The following is a 23771-nucleotide window of genomic DNA, read 5'->3' as shown; positions in this document are numbered from 1 at the left end:
TCCCAGGGTTTCATCACAAACACAGGGACTGCCCTGCCACTGCTTTCAGTGCTGGGACTTTAAAGGTGCGTGAGCTCCACCAGGCAAGACTCCACAGGCAGTTTTAAAAGTGCTCTGGTCGTTCTGACTAGGAGTTTGAGCGCCATTTGTAGCACTGTGAGCTTGAGTCAAAGGGAGGGCCTTGAAGACGTCCAGCTCCCGCCAAACCATCTCCAGCGTCTCCGCACCAGGAGTAAAGTCCAGCACTCAGTTGACCGCGACTGGTCGGGAGCCTGAGGTCAGCCCCCCCCCTGCAGAAGACTCTTATTTTGAAGGGGAGATGGAGCCTGTTCCTCTCAGAGACACCTGCATCTCTGGGGCTAATGAGTTTAGGCTGATAGAACCCAGACCCCAGGAAGGATTATAAATCCTCATGTGATTTGATTTGCTGCTGGATACCTGAAAGCAGCTGTGCCTGCCCAGCTGACCCTGCAGCCCCAGCTGCCTGGGGGGGGGCGGTCTGTGTCTCCCCCGGCCCGGTGGGGAAGGAGGAGGAAACAGGTCCACTCCCACCTGGCAGCTAGGCCTGGGCCCCTGCCGGGCTAGCTGTGCAGCAGGGACCTGTTTCTGCCACATTGCATGCTGGCCTCTGTTGTCTGCGCTTTTCCCACAGTCCCAGAACTACGGGGCTCTGTGTGTGGGGCTTTGTGTCTCAGGGGGAAGCCGAGCCCTAGAGACTGGGCTAACGTGTCCCGAGTCCCTGTCCGTGGTTGGCGGGGGCTGTGTTCCGTCGGACATTCACGCTGTTGGGATCCACACTCAGTCCTGGGCACCGAGGGATGGTAACCGAGCCCTCCGCCACCCCACCGCCCCAGAGAAGCTGCTGAGCGCCTGGGGAGGAGCGGGTAGGCAGAGCAGAGATGAACCGAGGAGCCACGGCAGCTGTCTTTGAAGACCTTCAGGCTCCACGGGTGTCATGCATTCCAGAGGTTGTCAGAGTGGGGTCCCCTGGCAACATAGTAACTCTCGGGAATAGACTAGGCCCAACCGCCATCAGCATCCCAACTGTATCTAGGGGGAGCCTTCTCGACCCTCCCATAGCCCGCGGGGATCCTCAGATCCGCAGTAAGAGCAGTGAGCCGGGAATGTGGAGCCAGGACTCACCCTAGCTCTGGCCACAGTGGAGACGGGTGTTCTGTTTCTGCAGCAGGCAGCGAATGGGCAGCTGTACTCCAGACGGGAAGGGATAGAGCCCATGAGAAGGTAGGGATGAGCTGTGCCTGCCCAGCTGATTCCTGTCAGCTGCGAAGGAGCCAGGGGCCAAGGGCCAGGAGCAGAGCCCGGCATGTGTCACCAGGACACATCTGACCACTGTCGCCACAGTGACATTAGCCATGTGTGTACTGTGAACATCTGTTTCAAGGGACCCTGTGACCTGAGCAGGCAGAACCGGGAACATCAGTCTCCAGGGTCCCTGAAACCCACACATGAGCCTCAGACCCCAAGCTCTGGAGTGTGTGTGTGTGTGTGTGTGTGTGTGTGTGTGTACGCGCGCGCGCTCGCTTGCATGTGCATGCTCGAGCACATTAATGTACAGGTGCTTGTGGAGATCGGCAGTTAATGTCGAATGTGGATCTCTTCCCTCTTACGTTTTCAGGCGGGGTCTTTCACTGAACCCAGAGCTCATCAATTCAGCTAGACTGGTTGGTTGGCCGATGAGTGTCAGGGACCCTCCCGTCTCTGTCTTCCCAGCACTGGGCTACAGACGTGTGCTGCCATGCCCAGCTCTGATGTAGGTGCTGGGGATCCAAACCCATCCCCACCCATGCTTCCCTCATAGGCACTTTACCTACGAAGCTGTCTCACAGCCCCTTCCGTGGAATTCTGCTGCTCGCAGACCTGACCTTAAATCCCCTCCCTTTGAAGACAGCCGTCCAGTGTATCACACACACACACACACACACACACACACACTCACGCACGCACACACACACATGCGCGCACACACACACGCCCTCCTCCCCACTTCGAATCAAGTGGGGTAATTTGGGGCAGGTGGCGGTACCTGGGGCAGCCGAGTAGCGCCATCCCCAGGGCTTTCCACCCTGCTGCGCACGTTTGCTGGGCAGGGAGTCCACAGGCCACAAAGTGGCTGTTTAAGTTTAAATTAACCACAACAACAAAAGCAAAGAACCCAGCCACAGTGGCCACATCTCGGGGTCCGTGGCTACTGCCCTGGGCAGTGCCCATGGAGAGAGGCCTGTCCTGAGCCACATGTAGGTCAAAGCTGGGGGGATGCTGGCAAGTCTGTGTGACACGACCTGCTGGAAGAGAAAGAGGACTTCAGAGTGATGAAAAGCTTTGGGGTCCACCCAGCTGGCTGACAGCCCAGATAGGGACCAAGTCCAGCACCCTTGACCTCTGGTTAGCTCAGAGCCTCTCAACATTGCACGATAACATCTGGGAGGCATTGTGGGATAAGCCTGCAGTCCTAGCACTTGACGGATGGAGACAGGAGGATCGGGAGTTCAAGGTTATCCTCAGCTACACAGCAAGTTCAAAGTTAACAAGAAACTGCATCTCAAAAAAGTCAGAAATGGGCTCGGAGGTGTAGCTCGGCGGTTGAGGGCTTGTCTAGGATGTCGAAGGCCCTGGGTTTAGTCCCCGTCATCGCAACAGATTAATAAGTAAAGAAGAAAGAAAAGAAGAAATCGAGAGTGGGCCTTATCATTTTGCTGGACAGTCCTTGCACCTGTAGGCGCAAGTGACCCTGTCACCAGAGCTTTCCCCGTAATCAGGACCCTGGGCCATGAGCTACCGTTAATCCCCTCGTGCCGTTCTGCATTTCGAGGCCCTGCAGTGCATTGTGGGGTGTGGCGACATTATGACTTCAGCCTACCAGATTCTGGTAATGGTGTCCATCTGTATGACACCCACAGACACATCGGGTGCTGCTCAGAGTGGAGAGGTGCAGAAGGGGTCTGGGACAAAGCTGCCCTGCCTACGACTGGTTTAGTGGAACATTGTCATGACTTGTGTTGTTTTCCCGTTACTGGAGGATGCAGCTGGAGCCAGAGAGCCCTGGGTATCCGAATCCTCACCCTGGGGACTGAGTGACAAGTCAAGGCTGACTACTGACTTGTGGAGAGAGGAAGGCCCTAGACTCACGGACCATCTTTGCTCTTTTCATTCTGGGTCTTCTTAGGCAAACAACTGGCCCAACCCTGGAGCGATAATTAGACCCATCTTTTCCCCTCCCCACCCCAGCTCAAACCCTCAGCTTCACCCAGTTTACAATGATGACATTGTTCGAGCTGTGCTGCACATATGTGGACACTATAAAGTGTTTAATCTCGCAGCAGAGACCTCATTCCTCGGCTCCGCCTCCGTTCCAGCATCCCTGTAGGCTGCAGACTAGGACAGAAAGATGCCCCGCCCCCCGCCGATGCCAAAGCAGCCCCGTGTTCAGGAGAGCTGGTGTGGGGACTCTGGAGGCCTGACCAGCACTGCAAATACTTGATGTAGTCACAGAGCTACGTGGCAGCCAGATGAGTGTGAGCCTGCGGGGGAGGCCACGGGCTGTAGCTCAGGTGCCGCTCAGGACAAGGCCAGCACTGGCTCAGAGTGGCGAGGCCCTGGTCTGTGGGCCTCCAGGTCTCTGTGGCTGTAGCCAGGGACTTTATACTGAGCCTCAGTCTGGTCAGTCATGAGATAAACCCGCCTTGCAGCAGGGGCCTTGTAAGGATCAAGGATGTAACGTGTGGGATAAGGATGGGTGGGTATCTAGGTCAGTGAGAGGGTGTGTGTGTGTGTGTGTGTATGTGTGTGTGTGTGAGATGGCTGGAGGTCAGCCGGAGGTGTCATCTCTCAGAAGCTACCCATCTTATTTTTTAAGGCAAAGTCTGTCTGACCTGAAGCTCAGTAATGATCAAAGCTGGCAGACCAGTGAGCCCACAGCTCACTGTGAGCGTGTCCAGCTCTCCAGTGCTGGGGTCACGGGTGCATGCCACCATATCTGGCTTTTCCACACGGGTCCTGGGGTCATCACCTTCTTTCCCATCCGTGTCATAACCGTCTCTGATGGAGAAGTTGGGTCACAGTGACCTCTTGGTAAAGTGGGCGGCGGCTGTGGCTGACCGTGGTGCGGGTGGAGTTCCTCTTTAATGTGCTTTTAGGTGCCAGCCACCACGTGGGTGCTGAGAGTTGAACTCGGGACCTGTGGAAGAGTGGCAGCCCGTGCTCTTAGCCTCTGAGCCACCCCTCCAGCCCCCAGAGTTCCTCTTGGTAACAAACAGAGTTAGCATGTGAGCCAGCCGTCCCTGTTTTTTTAGTCTCTGTCCAAAAGAACCCAAAGCAAAGTCTCTAGGGACAGCCTGAACATCCGTGCCAGCAGCGGCATAACAGCTGAACAGAAGCAATCCAAATCCCGCCGGAGGATGGATAGATAGCAGGGTGTGTCTGTCCGTAGGATGGAATAGTACTCAATCCAAATCCCGCAGGAGGATGGATAGATAGCAGGGTGCGGTCTGTCCGTAGGGTGGAATAGTACTCAGCCTTGAAAAGGAACAGTCTGATGCCTGCCTGTCATAACCTGGCGAATCGTGCGGACATGGCTGAGTAAAATGACCCAGTCACAGGGTAGACTGATGGGAGGTCTACTGAGGAATGCAGCTCACAGTGACTGAGGTCACACAGCCGTCTCTAGTGCCGGGGAGTGGCGACCAGAGTAAGTGGTTAATGAGAACAGAGTTCCACTTCTTCCAGAGGAACATTCTAGAGACAGCCGAGTGTGAGCCGGCTCACAACCGAGTGACGTGTGTACAGGGGGCAAGACCGGGTTTTGCTGCCCACATTTTCCCAGGTGAACATTCAAGTCTAGCGGCTGTTGGGGGCCGGAGAGATGGCTCAGCAGTTGAGAGCACTGGCTGCTCTTTCGGAGCACCCGCGTGGTGGCCCGCAAACCACCCATAACTCCAGTTCCAGGGGATCCAAATACCGTGGTCTTGCCTCCACAGGCGCGCGCAGGCCCGATGAGCTCCGCCCACTTCTCTGGTACTGTCCAGCCCGGGCTCCAACCCAAACCTGGGCCTTCATAAGCACTGTGTTGACTGATGTGATGCGTATGGAAACTGTTGCCATGAAAACCGTCTCTTCCCTCCTCCAGGAGCAATGCGGACGTCCTGGCCTCTCTGGTGTGGCACTGTCCTGTTAGTGGGGGTACACACTTTGCTTTAGAGTCCCAGGGCTTCAGGGTCACTTAGTTTACCGTTCTCTCTCTCTCCTCTGCTCGCAGTTTAAGAAGTGAATTCTTCAGCCACCATGCCTGCCTAGAACCATTCTTCCTCACCGTCGTGGTGATGAACTCTGATGTCTGCTCATAAGCTCAAATAGACCCTTCCTCCTAGTATTGCTTTTCTTCTGAGATCTTCATCATAGCAGCAGAGAAGTAACTAATACAGTGTCCCTTATTTATTTGTTTGTTTATTTATTTTTGCCTCGCCAGTCCTTGGTTTTCTTTGGCAAGTGACCCTGTCCTGGTGTTGTGATGTGAACACCCACAGGTATATCCCATTGTCTGCACTCCTGGGTATTCTCCTGCCTCATCATTGAGAGTGGCAGACACTCTTTGCCATTACTGCTCAAGGGTCACCCTCCATGACGGCCAGGGCCATTACTGTTATCCTCTGAGGACACAGAGACATAAGAGCACAGTCACATGACCCAGGCCACACAGCTGAGCGGCACAGTGGAGACCAGACTTGGACCCCGGATCTCAGAGAACAGAGGTTGAAAGTGTAGGACTCTGAGTTCCACAGTTACCCACTTTGCACTGTGGGTAAGCTAACTGGCCTCCCCAGTTTCCTCACCTGCAAAGCAGGCACTCCTCCAACCTCACGGTGGCCAAAGCTATGCATCATGGGCATCTCCTAGTGCTAGCGAGACCTGTGCCCTCTGTGCCTTTGGGCTCCTCAGCCATCCTTGCTATGAGAGATGTCCCAGTCTGCTGTCTTCTGTTCTGTATGACCCTTTTGTTCGTCAGTGGAGCTGCTCTGAAGCCTGGGAGCCCAGGACTAAAGCTTGTGGGTTCTGACTGCACTCCAGCTGGGGGCCCATGGTGCTCCTGGGCAGACGCAGGGTAGCTCGGGCATCACCCTCATCCACCCAGAGAAGCATGGGCCACTCCAGCAGAAGGGGAGGGGAGAGAAGGGAAGGGGAGGGAAGGAAGGGCTCTTCTGTGGGAAGAGCAGGAAAGAGGGTTGGAAGACATGGTGAGGACATCTCTCAGCAGTGTGTGTGTATGTGTGTGTGTGTGTGTGTGTGTGTGTGTGTGTGTGTGTGTGTGTGTAGGGGGTCAAGAGCACTCTCCTGACACCTCCAGGGGACCACTGGAACCTGAGCAGAAGTTCCCATGGTAGCCTGGTCCCTATAGGTGAAGTCGCCCAAACTCAACTATGAGAGAGGGGGCGGGATGGAGGGAGGACTTAGAACTGCCTATGAGCCTTTGGATGAGGAGGAAGAGGTGCATCTGGTGTGATTGTGCTAGAGCAGACAGGGACGGGGCTGTTTGGCCAGGGTGAGAAAATGTCATGACTGGGGTGGTTTATGAGTGACTTGGGGGCTGCTTGTCATTGGTCTGTGAGGCCCAAAGCTGGAGCTCAAGAGAGGACTGGACACACATGAGCAGTTGGCTCCGGGAGACATCCAGGTATGAGAGCAGGCCACATGTGTGCCAGGGTTGTTTATATGCAGAGTGTTGGAGCCATTAGCACATGGGCGGTCATCTGTAGGTGGGGTCATTTGCATGCAGGGAGCCATCTGCCTGAGGGCTGTACCCATGTCCTGGGTAGATGAGCTCTCCCCGGGAGGCGTCAGAGTGCGAGGAGGCCAAGCCTGAGCCTAGGGAATACTTGCAGGGTGGGCAGAAGTTAGGGCCAAGAAGAGTGGTGGGAGTCAGGAGGCCCCTAACAGTTCCCACTGACGGAGAAACTAAAGGGTGGCGTCCAAAGGCTGGGGTCACTGCTGAATTCTTCCTCCTGGAGGCCGGCATGACTGTGGATGGCCATTTGTGTCCTAGCTGGCTACAGGGTGGTCCTTAGTGACTTTGCTCGGGTGGGGATGCTGTTGGGGTGTACCCTGGAAGCTCCTTCCTTGCGCGAGCAGATGGGGTGGTGTGGGCATTGGTCCTGGCTGTTCACTGCGGGACAGGATGCTCTGGGACTTGTGGCTGCCTCCTGAGCCTCAGGCTTTCATGTGGCTTCACCCTTCCCTGTCCCCATTCATAGGACTACCCCCCTGTAGCCCATGTCCCGTATGCACCGTCACAAATCAACTTGGGAAAAGAATATTGTCTTAGTTAGGGTTACTATTGCTGTCATGAAACACCATGGCACCTTCGTTGGACAAGGTTCACGTTCACCACTGAGAGTTCTCTACCATAACATTGCCAGTCACTTATGTGAATCAGGTCCCTCATACAGGGCAGCCCCGTTTTCCACATGGTGAAACCGGGTGTCAGATGATGGGGCATCGGGAGTCTTTGGCTGCCACAGTGCTTAGTGGCCAAGGCTGGCTTCGAACCCCGTCCCGAGCTTCTGAGACTCCTGTCTGGTTGTGCTCAGTGCTCTACTCTCCCCCAGCAAGTTGGGTGCAGAGACATGCTCTTGTTGTTCACGATGGCCCTAGGGTCTGCGCCCCTGACCGTCGGGTCCCCAGTGTGTCTTTATGGGATGGAAGGTTTTTCACAAAGGTTTGCCAAAGGCGGTGTCCGCCCTGCTCAGGTCAAATGCACAGACGGATGGAGACGAGCCAGACACTAAATGTTTCCGGTGCTGGTGTGTTCTCTTCCCCTGCAGTGGAACATGACAAGGAACTCTTCCATCCCCGCTACCACCATCGGGAGTTCCGGTTTGACCTCTCCAAGATCCCCGAGGGGGAAGCGGTGACTGCAGCTGAGTTCCGCATCTATAAGGACTACATCCGGGAGCGGTTTGACAACGAGACCTTCCAGATCAGGGTCTACCAGGTGCTCCAGGAGCACTCCGGCAGGTAGGTTCTGCCTTGTGCGGGAGCGGGGGCTGAGCTTACCCCAGCTTCAGAGGAAGGAGCGGGGGCTGAGCGTGGGGCCAGCAACGGTCCTGGTGGCTTCCACTATTGGGCCTTAGGCCAGATGGCCGCCTTAAGGTGTGTGATGTGCGCGTGCTCCGTCAAACTATGACCCTGTGTGAACTTGGTCAGGGATACTGGCAGGGCCAGGAAGCCTGGGAGCCTGGGCCTGGGCCTCCCTGCACAAGACTACGTGAATCAGTCTAGGTATGGTGGTGTGCAGGGAGCAGGGGGAAGGGGAGGGAGGGCTGGTGTTGATGGTCTTTCTATTCACTGCTCTGAGCCCTGGGTGATGTCAGATCACCAAATGGAAATGGCCATTTGTAACCAAATGCTAAGGGGAGGAAAAGAAAAAAGAAAAAGAAAAAAGAAACAATGAACCCAAAGCAAACAGCCAGAGAATTCTTGGCTGTCCAAGAATTGCTAGGTCAAGAACCAGAAGTTTGTTTTGAAGGACTTATTTCTCCAGCCTGGAGAAAGGTAGCGCTCAGAGATGATGGGTTGAGGGGGCTGCCCCTCAGATACATTCCAAAGTTCCCTAACAGCCAAGGCTGCCTTTCTTTCCTGCTGGGCTTTCCTATTCTGAGGCTGTGGGACTTTTATTGTCCCCACAGACACCGTGGCACAGAAGTTAGTGGGAGACTCTTCATCTGGGATGGGAACAGAGACAAGGGAAGCCTGGCCCAGGCACTGTGTCGGGCAGCTCATCCTGGTGGCTAAGGAAACAGAACGTCTGTGTGTGCGTGTTCCCAGTGTCTTGTACCCACGTGTCACTTCAGACACACACTAGCCCTCTGAAGTAAGCAGTCTGTGAAACGTGCAAAACCGAGGTGTGCCAAAACCACCGCAGGAGGCCAGCCAGAGAGAGTGGCCACACGGAGACTCGGCCCGGGCTTGGTAACTGGAGACCAGGCCCCTCAGGAGCTTTCCTGGTAGTAGATCAGTTGAAACTGAGTCCGGTGGTACTCCGCTGCCCAGGAGGGCTAGGATCCCTTAGTGACACCGTGTCTCAAACTGAAAGGCAAAAGAGAGGTCTGGGGACGTAGCTCAGTGGCGGAGTGCTCGCCTAGAATGCACAAGGCCCTGGGTTCAGTCCTCAGTGCAGCCAGGAGGAAGGAAACAAAAGTTGTCGATGGACCGCAGCTGAGGAGAAGCAGAGGCAGCTGAGGAGAAGCAGAGGCAGCTGTGGAGAAGCAGAGGCAGCTGAGGAGAAGCAGAGGCAGCTGAGGAGAAGCAGAGGCAGCTGAGGAGCTCAGGCCTCCTCTCACCACTGAGTTCCCAGGCAACCTCTTCAGCCCCGTTTCTCCTTCCAGATCTGTCAGTGGAAACATCCTCACTCAGAACTAGTGTTTCTGTAGACATACGCAGGCGACATCCTCACAGTCGCGTGGAGTGGACCCTCTCTGCCATAGGAGACACGGGGGGAACCCGGGTGAAAACAGTTGGGGTCATGCTGAGGGGAGGCTGACAGCCACCTCAGCAGGCTTCGAGAAGAGCACATCCACACACAGGTGCACACACGCATGTGCGTACGCACACTCACACTCAGGTACCCCCACACACACAGAGTTTTCAGAGGGAACAAGCCCTACTGACTCTATTTCTGAAGTCACAGCCTCCAGGGAGTCCAGGCCTAATGTTCCGGGCCACCCTGTTTGTGGGACTTCATTACTGTAGCACCCTGGGAAACTCGGATGAACCTCAACCAGAACTTTCTGTGACTTTCATGCTCTCTCTCTCTCTCTCTCTCTCTCTCTCTCTCTCTCTCTCTCTCTCTCTCTCTCACTCTCACATACACACACACACACACACACACACACACACACACACACACACAACACACCCCGCCATTTATTCCCACTATCTGACCTCTGAGATGGCATTTGGCATATGTGCACACAGAAGCAGCTGACAAATAAACCGTGAAGCCCATTATTTCATCAGTGGTGTGGCCCTGACTTCCGTGAAGCCGCCCGACTGGGCTTGTGGGCCTCTGGGCCTCCAGCACCTTCCAACATGGGGTTTGGCGGGTGTGCACAGGCATGGCGCAGAGACTCCCCCTTCCCTGGAAAAACACCATGCAAAGCTGTGGTATCAGGAAGCAAGTTCTGCACAGGTAAGAGGGGCTCGGGGTCAGAGGTGACCTGCAGACCAAATGGCCCTCAGCCACCAGGAGAGCACACGTTCCCGCAGGGAGAAGAGTGTGTGTATGGCCAGTCAGCCATCCGAGGTGGGTCAGGCAGGACTCACTAGATACCACTACATTCCGAAAGTCGGACCTCTCAATGAGGCGTTCTGAGAGGCGCGTTTGGAAGCCAGCAAGAGCCCTGGACACAGGGGATGGATGCTCCACTTGTTGGCAGATAACCTCTGGGTATAAGCCTTCAAGAAAGATCAAACACATGGCCCGGCTAAGAGTCTCGATGGCCTGGGGTGGGCGGTTCAGTGGTAGAGCACTTGCCCAGCTCACATGAAAACCCAGATTCGATTTCAAGCATTGCTTGCAAACAAGGTGCTTGGAACTCCAGAAGATGGGGCCATGTCCTCTTCATGAGGCTGGGCCTGGGGACCGAGGTAAGATCCACAGGACGCCTGGGTGTCTGGGGAGAGTCAAAGTCGGTCTGCACGGCCGCCTTCCTGCCCCCAGCCACCTCTGCTCCTTCCTGTTCCTGCCCGCTCATTCGCTCATACCTCTCTAGCAAGAAAGCCAAGCAGGGAAGAGAGCTTGGTGCAGGGCAGTGGGGGCTGTAAGCATAAACTAGAGCCATGCCAGGATGCCGTCTGTCACGCACCAGAGTGACAGAGATCAAAACGGTTTGGTAAGAGGCCTTCCTGAGTGTATGGGACCAGCCCTCTTCTCTCCTCCCTGGCTGGTGAAGGAAGCCCAGTGACGTTTGCGAAGGCCATGTGTGGGGTGCGCGTGTGCACACGTGTGTGTAACCCAGCCACGGTTCTAGAACTTCAGGCAGACATGATCTGAGTGAGAGGGCCACAGCAGGGCTGGGGAGGTGGCTCACCAGGGAGGGGCTTGCCGAGAAAGCGTGAGGAGCTGACTTTGATCAGGTGAAAGTGTGTGGCCGGGGAGGGAGCTGACTTCATCGGCAGCAGGAAGGCCGGAACAGTGAGCTACTAAACATTCTTCCTGAGCTCCACAGACAGAAGCGTTGCGGCCCTTCTCCGGGAGTTCAAAAGCTGTAGCTTTAAGTTTTTGTTTTCTGGGTCGCTCGCTCTTGAATCTAGGTGCTTCTCCAGAGGCACAGGGGTGGGCTAATCTAGTTTTGAGAACACAGATCTTGAGTGGTCATGACCTTGGAGCCTCAGTTTCCTCCTCTGACAAGGAATGGGCGTGGGGAAGGTTTTCGGAGACTGTCTTCCACGCAGTAAGAGCTCACTAAATGCTTAGTAATGGTCTGTTTTCCTGCCCGTTGTAGCGGGGAGAGTCCACGGCAGAGAGGAAGAGTTTCAGGCTTTGGCAGCAACGCCCTCTCTGGCCTTCAGCTTCTGAATACTTGAATACTTTAAACCTCAGAGCGAGCCTGGGGACACAGGCCTGAGCTGGGTAGAGAAGTATGGCTGCTTGGCATGCCTCCAGCCTTGCATCTTCCCTTACACACCTCCTACTTGCCCAGGCCGCTAAGGAGCCCGGTGCCCGTGCGTCCCGCAAGCCCCGCCGCCACGCTGGGCTCTGTGGTAACTCTGCTGCCACCAGCCACCCAGCTGTTCAGGACCTGGGACATCTGGCTCTCTGGCAGGCTCAGCTAAGCTCCAGGGACACTCCGGGAGTGCTGGGATTAGCCAGCTGTGGGCTGGCCTCAGCATCTCTCCCTGGTGGGAGTCACTTTCCATCAAGTCCTCTTGATCTCTTGGAGTTGGAGGCCTTCCATGGCCTGTCCCTGCCTCAAGCCCCAGACATCTGGAAAGGCAGGAGACATGTGCCACCCTTGGCCAGCTGTGGGAGAGTCAGGGCTCAGAGGCGGGCCCCGAGGGGATGGCTTGGTTCTGGAGGCTTTGCTGGATTGATGAGGGAGATCAACAGCTTAGCCTTATTTCCTGGACCCAGGGCCTGAGGCTGGACCAGCTAGCCTCCAGGACCCGAGCTTGCTTCCATCCTCTGGGTTCCATCCGCAGGTCAGGGGCCACACTAGGCACTCTATCCCAACCTGTGCGCTTGCTGGGAGCTTTCAGGCCATCCCCTCCTGCGCTGGAGGGCTGTGCTTGCACCAGGAGCCCCGGGAGGCCAGGCCCTGTCGCCACCAAGGTTGAGATGCCGTCTGCAGCTGGATGAAAAATGTCCCCTGCTCCATCACAGGGTCCTCGGCTGCCAGGATGGTGACCTCAGTGTCTCCCATGCCAGGACTTGGATCAACCGCGGCCTGAGTCACTGTGAGGGAGAAGGGGCTGTTTCTGCCTGTCCTTCCAGAGAGATTCGGGGCAGAGGAGGCCAAGGGGGCTGCTCACCAGCTCCCTCCTCAACCTAGTCCAGCCCTGATTGTGCCTGGGTGTCCCTGGGTGGGGACAGCAGCCTCCGCAGGACATCTGGGTCTTGTTCTCCACTGAGAAGAGGTGTCCTGTCCAGAGTGCCCCTGTTGTACGAACAGTGCCCACAGCTCTTCCCTGCAGTCCGCTGCAGCCAACCTCCACGGCATCCCAGCTGCTTTTCCCCCCTCAAGACCAGTGTGAGCAGGTGGAGCCCAGCTGCTTACCCACCCCAGGGCAGGCCGCACTGCTGTACCTCAGGATGTACAGGGAGGAGGGCCACAGGGGTTTGCTGGAAAGACTCGCTGGAGCTGAGGGCAAAAGAAAGGGCGTCTGGCCGCTACACCCCCACAGTGGCCACCACGTCTGGTCGCTACACCTCCAGGTGGCCCCTGGGGTGGCGCCTGGCCTCATCCTGTCCTCTGTGGGGACTTTCAGGTAGCTATCACTTTGGTTGTAGGCTCAGGACTCGGTGAGAAGACTCTGGGAAGGTTTTCCTGTATCCAGGTTTTTAGGCAGAGGTCACGGGCACAGCACACAGGCAGCGCCGGCAGAGGGTTGGGGTTTATCGCATTTTGGTATTTTCTATTTGCAGTGATGCGGTGAATGGGCCTTTTCAGTAACCGCCCCCCTTCCACAGACTGGCTCAGAGGCTGGGGTGACTCAGCCGAGGTCACAGAGTCAGGAAGTGGCGGGGGGGGGGGGGAGCATGACTCGAACCCAGGTCTCCTCCTGCACTCCGAGCTGCAGTGAGCTTCTCAACCATGGCTACGCATTACTGTTGGTTAGGTTGGTCAGGGTCCGTTAAGGCTGCCAGTGTGGGTGGGTTGAGCTGGGTGTTGACATTTTGAGGTAGTCCGTGTGTCCCCGGTGCCAGGCTCTGAGCAGCCGGCTGCCATCCTTTCCTTTATGTCCTGTCCTGACTGACTGACTCACTGTCAGGTAAGTGGCATGGGGGCCACCCTTGCTTCAGCCCTGACTTGTTCCCTGGCAGACTGCCTGTCTTCTCACAGGACAGAGCCCCATCCGTGTCTCAGACTCTGACTGTCCGTTGTACTGGCATGGGGGAAGGGATTAGCTGAGTGTGTGTGTGTGTGTGTGTGTGTGTGTGTGTGTGTGTATGTGTGTGTGTGTGTGTGTGTCCGTCCTTCCGGAACCCTCCGGCTTCTCCCTGCCACCGTAGGCCTCTGCACAGGCGTTTGTGTCTCCTGACTTCTGCCTCCTGCCACTATACCTCAGCTCCAGGGCATGAGCTCAGGATTTGAGCTGCCTTAGTAGCTGGCAGTTGCTCTCTGTGGTGCCAGTGCTGTCCTGGAAGATCACAGGAGGGGGCCATGGAGAGCCTGGTAAGGACCACCTGGGTGCCTCTCCTGGAGTTCTTTCTCAGTGTGCCTCTCCAGACCCTGGCCCCCAGCCTTGGACAAGGTACAGTCAGCCCTTGGTGCTGCTTGGTTCCCCCCAGGGCCCCCTCAGTAATTTGCAAGGATCATTCTGGAAAAAGCTTGCATTCAGTGCCACCCCAGCCGGGCAGGACAGCAAGCCACTGTGTCCAATCTAGTTAGTTCTGGAAAACCGGTCCTGTCCCGTGTCCTGGAGCCAAATGCCCACTGGCTTCCTGTGCTGTGGTCGAGGCCAGCTGGTGGGCTTCGGGGGCTGTTTTGATCTGTGTGTCTTTTCCTTCCTTCCATCATTCATCCGCAGCCTGGCTTCTTGGAGGCTGGGTGGGTACCGGTCGGGTGTCGGTGGTAGCAGGGTGTGTCTGTGGGGCCCTCGTGGTGGGGTCCCGTGGGGGCTTGGCAGGGTGTTTGCGGGGGGGGGCTCTTGGTTTCCTGGACTCCTCCTACATTGGATCACATGGAGTCAGGCCCAGCATCGGTGCAGACCCGTTGTACGGGGACTGCTGTTTCCTGCTCCTGGGTAGATCTGGAGGAGTTTGAGATGCAGTCCTCAACCTCCTCTCTCGGTGATGTCTCTGGGGAGAGGCAACTGGCCTTCTAGCAGCCATGACAGTTCTGCCTGGGTGGCTACAGCAGTGGCCCCCAGCTAGAGGCCTCCTCTCCACCCACTTTACAGGCAACCGAGGCGCGTGTGGCCCAAGATGAGAGGAAGCTGATGACTGCAATTTGTTCTCTTTACCCCCGGTTCTGTGAACCGGGAGATAGGTCAACCGGGGGAACCGAGGCAGAGAGGGCAAGCCACCTGTCTAGCTTGCCCTAGCAATGCTGTGAAGACATCCAGGCTGCCACCCGTAGCCACCTCCAGTTCCATGACTGTGTGGACTTGGCAGCCTGCTGGCCTGGCAGAGAGCCTCACTGAGTGAATTCCCGGCGGCAGCCACAGAGGTTGTGACAGACGCTGTCGGCAGGAGTGGAGTCTGAGGCACACAGTAGGCACGCAGAGACTGCCTGTCGCAGGGAAGGTCCGGCCTTCTGTAGGGCAAAGGCTTCTTGTACGGAGGTGCCGCGCTGCCACCAGGAGGACGAGGCCACAGTGCCTGCTACGCGTGGGAGTGCCAAGGGTGCCTTTGCTCGCGGGCTACTGGTCCACCCCGCACCTCCTGTCGTGGTCCCCTCACCGCCTCGTTTTCAGTCTTACCTCGGCATCTGAGCTCAATTTCCAAAAAGTGAAAATTGCCTGTAATTATACTGCTTTCGATACTCCGCGAGGTTTGCTGTGATGATTGTAATTATATTATGCAGAGCTGGGGGCCCTGCCCGGGTGTTCAAGGGTCGGGGGGACTCTCATTGGCGGTGAGGGGGGAATGGCAGCGTGTGCCAGCCGGGGGCCCTGTGTTCTTGATGCTGGAATGTGTCTGGGGACAGTGAGCTTTAAGATCCGGTCTGTCTGGATAACTTGACCAGACACTTTAATTCCCAAAGCACTCCATTCTTGGACTGGGACCTCTGCTTGCCTATAGGAACCTATTTTTCCAAATGTATTAACATATGTGTTTCATATCAGGGCCTGTAATTGCTTTAGCCTTCTTGGCAGGAAACAAAGGGAATTAATTTTTTTTTCAATTTGGTTGTAAGCAGTCATCTGTTGCTGGGATGACAAACGCCTTCTCAGATGCTAATTCAGTGAGGGTGGGGGAAACAGGTGCCCCAGGAGAGCGCTCTTATTTCCCACGAAGGCGTCTGCTAGCTCACGTTCGTCAGAGCAGTGGATGTTCAAGGCTTCGCCAAACTCTGGTGTCGTCCTTGGTCTTCCTGCCGTCACCTGCGTTATTGCCATCTTCTTTGTCCTTGGCTCTGCTTTTGCCGCTTCAGGAATGGAAGAAGAAAAGCTGACGTTTGGCCTCTGGTCCGGCCCTCTCTCTGCTCCAGAACCCAGGCAGGCATGACTAATGGATCACAGCACTCCTTCCCACAAATCCTCAGTGAAGCTGCCAGCTAGGGAAGCCTGCTTGGCCCCTGGTCTCAGGTCAAGGTTTCTCCAGGGCCAACTGTGAAATGAGTCGGCATGTGTGTGTGTGTGTGTGTGTGTGCGCGTGTGTGTAAGTGTCAACCAGAGATCAACATCAGGTATCTTCCTCAATTGTTCTTCACTTTCATAACTTTTGTTCTTGTTGGTTTTTCGAGACAGGGTTTCTCTGTGTAACAGTCCTGGCTGTCCTGGAACTCGCTCTGTAGATCAGGCCGGCCTCGAACTCACAGAGATCCGCCTGCCTCTGCCCCCCCCCAGTGATGGAATTAAAGGTGTGTGCCGCCACCACCAGCCCAGCCTCCACTTTCATTTTTGAGATAGGGTCTCTCACTGACTCTGCTGTTTGGCCAGACCTGCTGGCCGTAAGCCAGGGTGTCTTGTTTCTGCCTCCTCAGGGTGTGATTGTAGGTGCTCTCCTTTGCCTGGCTTGCTGTGAGGACCTGAGTTTGGCTCCAAGCAGCCTCCTAAAATCCATCTTCCCGGACCCTGAAATGAGGGATTGTGCAAGGTTGTGTCTAGGAGGAGAGTATGGCAGGGGTGGGGGGAGGCAGGGGAGGATAGTGCAGTGCAGGGTCCCCAGGGGCCAGCTGTGGCTCCCCTGCAGAGGGTTCAGAGACATACGGCTTCTTCTTCTTGTAGTACTTACACCTCCGTAGGGCATGGTTGCTGGCGGAGCTCCGAGCTTTGGTGCCGTGGGCTTTTGACCTTTGTCTGGGGTGGGTTAGGTGTTCAGGGTCCTCTCCAGCCTCGATACACGAGGTGCTGCCACACCTTCCGGCACCCAGCTGCAGAGCCAGGGCACCCCGGGAGGCCCCCAGAGCTGGCCACACTTGGAGCCAGCGAGCGGAAAGTACCTCCGTTCCCTCACTTCATCCTGCTTCCTCTTCAGCTTGTCCGTGCCTCCTCCCTACGCGTGCCCGGCCTTCCGGCTCCCTCTGTCTACAGTGCCTGAATCCACCCAGATCGGAGAGAAGAGTCCAGACCCTCGATTCCAACCCCAGCTGTTTAGACGGCTCGAGGGGCACCCATTCTTGTTAACACGTGCTTCCAAGTCTAGCCGTAGACCAGAGAGAAGTGACCAAGCAAATGTGTCAAGACGCCATCCGTAATCCCAGTCCCCAAGAGGCAGAGGCAGGAGGACGACCACAAGTTCGTGTCCAGCCTTCTCTACATAGAGACTTCTTCTTTTTTTTTTCCGAGACAGGGTTTCTCTGTACTGTTTAGGAGCCTGTCCTGGAACTTGCTCTGTAGACCAGGCTGGCCTCGAACTCACAGAGATCCCTCTGCCTCTGCCTCCCAAGTGCTGGGATTAAAGGCATGTGTCACCAATGCCCTGCTCTACATAGAGACTTCTAAGCCAGCCAGGATAGCACAGTGAGATCCTGTCTTTAAACAAACAAGGATCAAAGTGTACCCGGGGATAGTGCTTGGCTGCCTCCCACGGGCCACCCGGCTTTATCTCTAGCTCACAAACCTAGCTAAATGTGCTGAGGATTTCAGTGTGGTGACAGTGGGGGCGCTGAACATGGCCTTGTATGTTATATGATGCTTGGGGCCCTCCCCTCCTGAGCAGGAGGCCACCCGTCAGGCCAGTCCTCCCGGCTCTTGGATCTGGAAGCCGTCGGTATTTGTATTCAGTGGACGATGGACAGGGCCTGTCACTGAGGCCTCCGTAGACTTGGGCCCAGGTGCGGTTTCCTTCCCTGCCACCTTCCTTGTCCTTCCGTGGGCCCTGGCACTGCGTCTCTGAGGAACCATTTGCATTCCGGCCCTTGACCGGCTGAAGGTCAGCCTCTGCGTTTTCTCACACGTGATAGAAGGGGAGAGTGTGTCCCATGCAGGGCATGCGTCGCAGGCATAGTCAGTGTCCGGCCTGGCTCTCCACAAGTACCTAGGTATGAACCATTTTTCTCAGCGGTCCCTTTTCCTTTGTCCCTCTGGCCCTCTGCCCTGCTTCCTGAAGCTTCCATTTTAGCCTTGGCTGGGGAGAATCTTAGGCTTGGGAATGGTCACAAGCACACTGTCAGTAACGCCAAGTACAGGTTTGCGTTTGTCCAGCGTAAGAGTTTGGTGAAACATTTGCAAGCTGTGTGTTTCCTTGGTGTGAGGATACTTAATGCCACTGACTGATCCTGTTGACTTGGAGACGGGGGTGCGGTGGGAGGGGTGAGGGTGGGAGGGGTGAGGGTGGGAGGGGTGAGGGTGGTTGTTTGCTCACTGTCGAGACCCACTTAGACACATGCAAGGACTGGACCACACTGTTTATCCAGTGACACATGGAACGTCATCACGGTGAGACAGTGAGACCTTAGGAGGCCCCCCAAGAAACTGCGGGGGAGCCCCACGGGGACTCTGAGTCAGCTCGGTGTCCTCCTGATGGACCCCGACTGAGGCTGGTGGCGCAAAGGCGGACGGACCTTTCCAGACTTCCCCTGGTTGCTGCATTTCTGAAATGCTGTAAGCTAGTGAACTGCATTCCTCGTGGCCTCTGGGAGTAGTTGTCTCCTACTGTGTGGGTCCTGGGGGTCAAGCTCAGGTCACCATGCTTGGTGGCAAGCCGCTTAAACCACTGAGGACTCTGTGGTCTTCATACTTGGTCATCAGGCTTGTGGGCGGGGGCAAATGCCTTTACTGGCTGAGCCATCTCGCTGGCCCGAGCCCCCTTCCCCCCCCCCCCCCCGCCCCATTTAGCATGTTCCAGGTGAGACAGGTACATCATTCATTGGCCTTACATGTCTATAAGCTCATGGGCCTGCTAACTCTGCTATGATTTTGTGTATGCCCATGTGCAAGCATGTTTGTGTGTAGGTGTACACGCGTGCGCTTGTGTGTTGAAGCCAGGACCACCACAGGTACCACCCACCAGGTTTTCTTTTTCTTTTTTACACCAAGTGTTCCATTGGCCCGGGGCATACTAGGCTAGTATAGTAGGCTGGCCTGGGCCATCAGCAAACCCCAGAAGCCTGCCTATCCTTGCCCCCTTGGTGCTGAGATTACAAGCACACACCTCAGCTTTTACGGGGGTGCTGGGGAGTCGAGCTCACGTCCTGGTGCTTGTAAGACAAGTGCCTTGCCAACTGGTGCGTCCTCTCTTTAGCTCTCCGAGGTGGCTTCTATACACCCACATGCCATGCATTCCTGATTACTTGATAGGTGGCAATGTTTCATTTGCATAAATCACTTGTCTGTCTATGCCTCACATGACTGGGGGTTGGGCAGACCAAGAGTGTTGACTTGCAGAAAAGCGAGGCTCTCAACAACAGCCAACGGTGCGAACTTCTTCTGCCTTCGAGGGTAAGATGCAGCCTAAAGGTGACCGTGCCCTATGGAGGGCCTGGGGCAGAGAGCAGCAGCCTGCCGTCCACCGGCGTGGTGTTGCCTGCTTCTGTCCGCAGCTCCACGCTAACCCTCTTCCAAGTTCATGCTCTTGCTGCTGCCTGCTCCCCTCCCCTCCCCTTTCGGTCTCTGGGTTTTGGAATTTTAGAACAGTTGGTCTGCGGTTCCTTTTTTCTTAAGGTTGGAAAGTTGATGCGGTGGGGAGGCTGTCGGTGTTGGCTAGTCCATGCCTTGAGTGTTCCTGAGGACTCTGAGGTTACCTTGCCCTATTTCAGTCTCGAGCTGGAGGCCGGAGGAAATGCGGCAACCAGGGGAAGTCTGGAAAGGCCTGTCCGCCTTTGCACCACCAGCCTCAGTCGGGGTCCATCAGGAGGACACCGAGCTGACTCAGAGTCCCCGTGGGGCTCTCCGCAGTTTCTTGGGGCCTCCTAAGGTCTCGCTGTCTCACCGTGATGACGTTCCATGTGTCACTGGATGAGCAGTGTGGTCCAGTCCTTGCACTGTGTCTAAGTGGGTCTCACCACGGAGGACACGAGTGCATAGTCCCCCGTCTCCAAGTCTAGGGTCCCTGTGTGAGGTGGGGGGAGGTGACCATCCTGGGATCTGAGAGTGAGCTTCCAACAGGCTCAGAGTAGGACCAGGGGGGCAGAGGCCCCAGGGAGTTGGGAGTCCTGTGCATTTCTGGTGACACCTGTGAATTTGAAAAAACGCTCACCCTTTATTCTGTAATTCTTTTACATACACACACATACATATTAGTTATGTGTGTGTGTGTGTGTGTGTGTCAGAGGACAATTTGTAGAAGTCAGTTAGCTCCTACTGTGTGGGTCCTGGGGGTTGAACTCAGGTCATCACTTTGGTGGCAAGCACCTTGAGCCACTAAGTCATCTTGAGGCCCCTTCAGAGCCTTTAATGTGCTTACATATGAACAGTGTGACATCTCTGAGGGTCAGTGTCACACATGTTGCTTATTTCACTGCAGAGCCCTTCTGGCTGTTGGCCCTCTACTGATGAGGTATGCTTCGGAGACCCTGATAAATGTCAAACCCATCTTCTTCCAGACAGGCTCTCAAAGCCCAGATCTCGATTGGCTGCTACTTGTTCCCTGCCTGTAACGGCACTGCCTTTGACTGCTGTGCAGGAGATCCCAGGCCCTCCATGATGCCTGGTGGGCTTCCTCGGCGGGCAGCCTGCCAGTCCTGGGCAGGACTGGCGGCTGTGGGTGGCCCCAGCTCATTCTGTGGCGAGGAGGTGTTGTGGCTTTTAATCTGTTTTTCCACCTTTCTCCCCAACTTAATTTTGGTCTTCCTGGATGTGTAGGGCCTCAAGGAAGGGTTTATAAAAAGCACCGGGCCTCTGACTTCATCGGCCCGTCTCAGGGACGCCAGGACCGTTTGGGTCCTTGTTGGAAGTGCATCTCATTTCCTAACCCTGAGGTGGGCAGCTCCAGGCGCCTGGTGACCAACCCTGCAGGGCCAACTTGGTCTCAGGACTTTGATCTTCCTCCTGGGCCTCTCTGCGGCCTGGAGCGAGCATGCTGGGCTGGCTCCAAGTACTTGAGCCAAGGGCCTTCTCTCCTGACTCATGGGGCTCTACCCACATGACATCATGCTCGCCTGCGAATGCTCCGTTTGCTCTCTGGGTTCCTCTCTTCTCTCTTCCCCCTCCCTGCCCCTCATCGTGTCCAGCAGAGTGAGGTGTGGAGGGCAGCCGGGAGGGGGAGGCCTTAGCGTCTGCCTTAGAGTGACCAGAAGCCTGCAAGCTGTGGCCCCGCCCACCTCTGTCCCCACAGTCACCTGTACCCTCTGTTCAATGGTCTCTCTCTCTCTCATTTCATTTTATTTTATTTAAAACAATTTTTTAAAAATAATCTTATTTTACATGCTAATCCCAGTTCCCTCTTCCTCCCGTCTTCCCACTCCCCTCACTGGTACCTTATCGTACCCTTCCACACGCTGTTTCCTCTGTCAGAAACACTTGTCCCGGCCATCTTGGCTGTGCTGGCTCTGTTCATTTCTCGCTTGCCCTGCTGGGGAGCCCCCAGGAACCTCCTTCCTGCAGGAGTCCTACGCTTCTCCTTAGCTCTCTCACAGATCGTTCCTTCTGGACGCTTTGTCAGCGTCGTGGTCACCCAGCTTGCGGGTTGCTGTCCTTGCCTCATGGTCTTCAGACCCCCTCCCTGGAATCCTCACCCCCACCCCCACCCCTACCCCCGTTCTGGCTGCCGCTGTCCCTCCAGCTCCTAGCTCTGGCATAAGCATGAGAGGAGAGGCGGCCTCTGATGTTGACTGGGTTGCTGTCACAAGGGACCGTGCATTTAGTGGCTTAAAATACAAATACTAGGGTCGGGGCAGGGGGGATGGCCCAGTGGTTAGAGTCCTTGCTGCCTAAGTGCAAGGGCCAGAGTCTGGATGCTCATCACACACGTGAAAGCGGGGAACTTCTGGGCACAGCAGCCACATCTTTATCCCAGCATTTGGGGTGGGGTAGAGGCAGGTGGAGCTCTGTGAATTTCAGGCTGGCCTGTCTACACAGGGAAACCCTGACTGGTTTGTTTTTGTAAGGCCGGGCATGGTGATGTCAATCTATAACCCCAGCGTTGGAGGGTAGAGACTGGTGAATCCGGGGACTCTGGCTGGCTAGCCGGCCTGGTCAACCCTGAGCATGACGGCTCTGGGTTCACAGCCAGACCTTATTTCTGAAACTAAGATAGTGAATTAGAGAGGAAGACACCAGATGTCCACACTGGACTCCTGGAGCGACCTTTCCTGGCTTCTAGAAGAAGTGTCCTTTCTTGGTTGCGGGTGCCCTGCCAACAGTCACATCATGCTGCCGTCTGACTCTCTGCTTTCTCCTTTGATGTCTCTGTGGTGACTTGGGACCATAAGGGCCGTCCTGGAGAGCTGCCTTAGTTCAGGTGTCCCTCATATCTTCTCTCTGGACTCCTTCTGCAATCTAAGGTAGCATACTCAGGCCCTGCCCTCCACTCAGGACTTCTGAGGACACATTGTCTTGTTGGCCTCTCAGCTCAAGCCCATTTTCTTTTGTCTGGTGGTGGAGCCATTCAGTCCAGGGCCCCAAACACCCTCCTGTGACTTGTGGTGTGATTCCTGGCTGGCATTGTCCCAGTGAAGATTACCCAAAGTGTTTCTCTGTAACAGCTTGGGGCACTTGCCCAGTAGGCCTCCCTCCACCGATAAGTGGTAGTGAATCCAGTACCTGCCTTGCAGGAGGCAGAGAGGTTGGGTGAGTTTGACAGCTGCCTGGCCTCAGTCCTGAACCAGGCCTCCTGCAGAGACCCTGGGGAGTTCCAAAGGCCATTCTCTCCAATCCAAAGAATGTGTCGGCTCCCTGCAGGTAGTGGGCTGTATCTGAGGTTCCCTGAAGGTGGTGGGCTATGCCTGAGGGTCTCTGCAGGTGGTGGGTTGTACCTGAGGGTCCCTGTCATGGTGGACTGAGTCTGAGGGTCTCTGCAGATAGTGGGCTGGGCCTGAGGGCTCCTGGGGGGGGGGTGCCAACAGGGCCTCGGGGCTGTGATACTGGGGACTCCCTCAATTCTGAAGCTTGAATCCAGGGCCTGCACCCCATCTTTCTGCATCCCCTCCCATCTGTTTCTGTTTGTCTCTGACTCAAATTTTTATTTTGAGGCAGAGTCTAGCCAAATTGCCCAGACTGGCCTTGAACCTGTAATTGTCCTAGTAGTTGGAATTGTAGGGCTATACCACCGTGCCTCACTATGAGAATGCTTGATCTCACCCCGTAAGGTTTTAAGGCTGTCACCCAGATCCTCCCTGCCATCCAGCCGCCAGCAACAGCATGGCGACAAGACACTCCTCATCTCCAGCTACAACTAAGATGTCTGGCAGGGATTCCGAGGACCTCCTGGGTCCTCAAGACACTGGGCGCTGGACCTTCAGAGGGGGTCAGATGAGACATGTTCCCCAAGGCTGCGTCCTGGGTTCTGAAATAGGTCTTCACTTGCAATTGAGTGTCCTCAGATTTTCCAGAGCCCCCTGGGGTGTTTGGGGTTTTTGTTTTTGGTGTTGGGAGCTTTGGTTATCTTGATGTGAGGAAATGTGGCCATCCCCAGGGGAGTGGTTGAAGGCCCCTGGGGACTGCAGACTAGAAATAGCCTCAGAGTAGTCAGAAGTCCCAGACAGAGCTCTCCACCCTCCCACATTGGAGATTTAAAATACCCACTTTCCATGGCCTTAGAACTTTCCAAAGGAGGGTGTTTGGAGAGGCCTGGTGTGTGTGTGTGAGTGTGTGTGTGTGTGAGAGAGAGAGAGAGAGTGTGTGTGTGTGTGAGAGAGAGAGAGAGTGTGTGTGTGTGTGAGAGAGAGAGAGTGTGTGTGAGAGAGAGAGTGTGTGTGTGTGTGTGTGAGAGAGAGAAAGGGTGTGTGTGTGTGTGTGTGTGTGTGTGTGTGTGTGTGTGTGTGTGTGTGTGTGTG

At 55.8% G+C, this 23771-nt stretch overlaps 1 protein-coding gene across 1 annotated transcript in view; it reads left to right on the top strand.

Annotated features, from left to right (window-relative positions):
• Positions 1-23771, top strand: part of Bmp7 (bone morphogenetic protein 7) — a 78246-nt gene that overhangs the window by 17049 nt on the left and 37426 nt on the right. Inside the window, exon 2 of the mRNA XM_005074466.4 lies at positions 7833-8025. Coding sequence (XP_005074523.1) covers positions 7833-8025 — 193 coding nt within the window. The remainder of the gene's footprint in view (positions 1-7832; positions 8026-23771) is intronic.

This window comes from Mesocricetus auratus, unplaced genomic scaffold (assembly GCF_017639785.1).
Source record: "Mesocricetus auratus isolate SY011 unplaced genomic scaffold, BCM_Maur_2.0 Super-Scaffold_100028, whole genome shotgun sequence".
NCBI classification, from domain to species: Eukaryota; Metazoa; Chordata; class Mammalia; order Rodentia; family Cricetidae; genus Mesocricetus; species Mesocricetus auratus.
The sequence above is the reverse complement of the archived record's forward strand: the minus strand, read 5'-3'. Positions and strand labels throughout refer to the sequence as shown.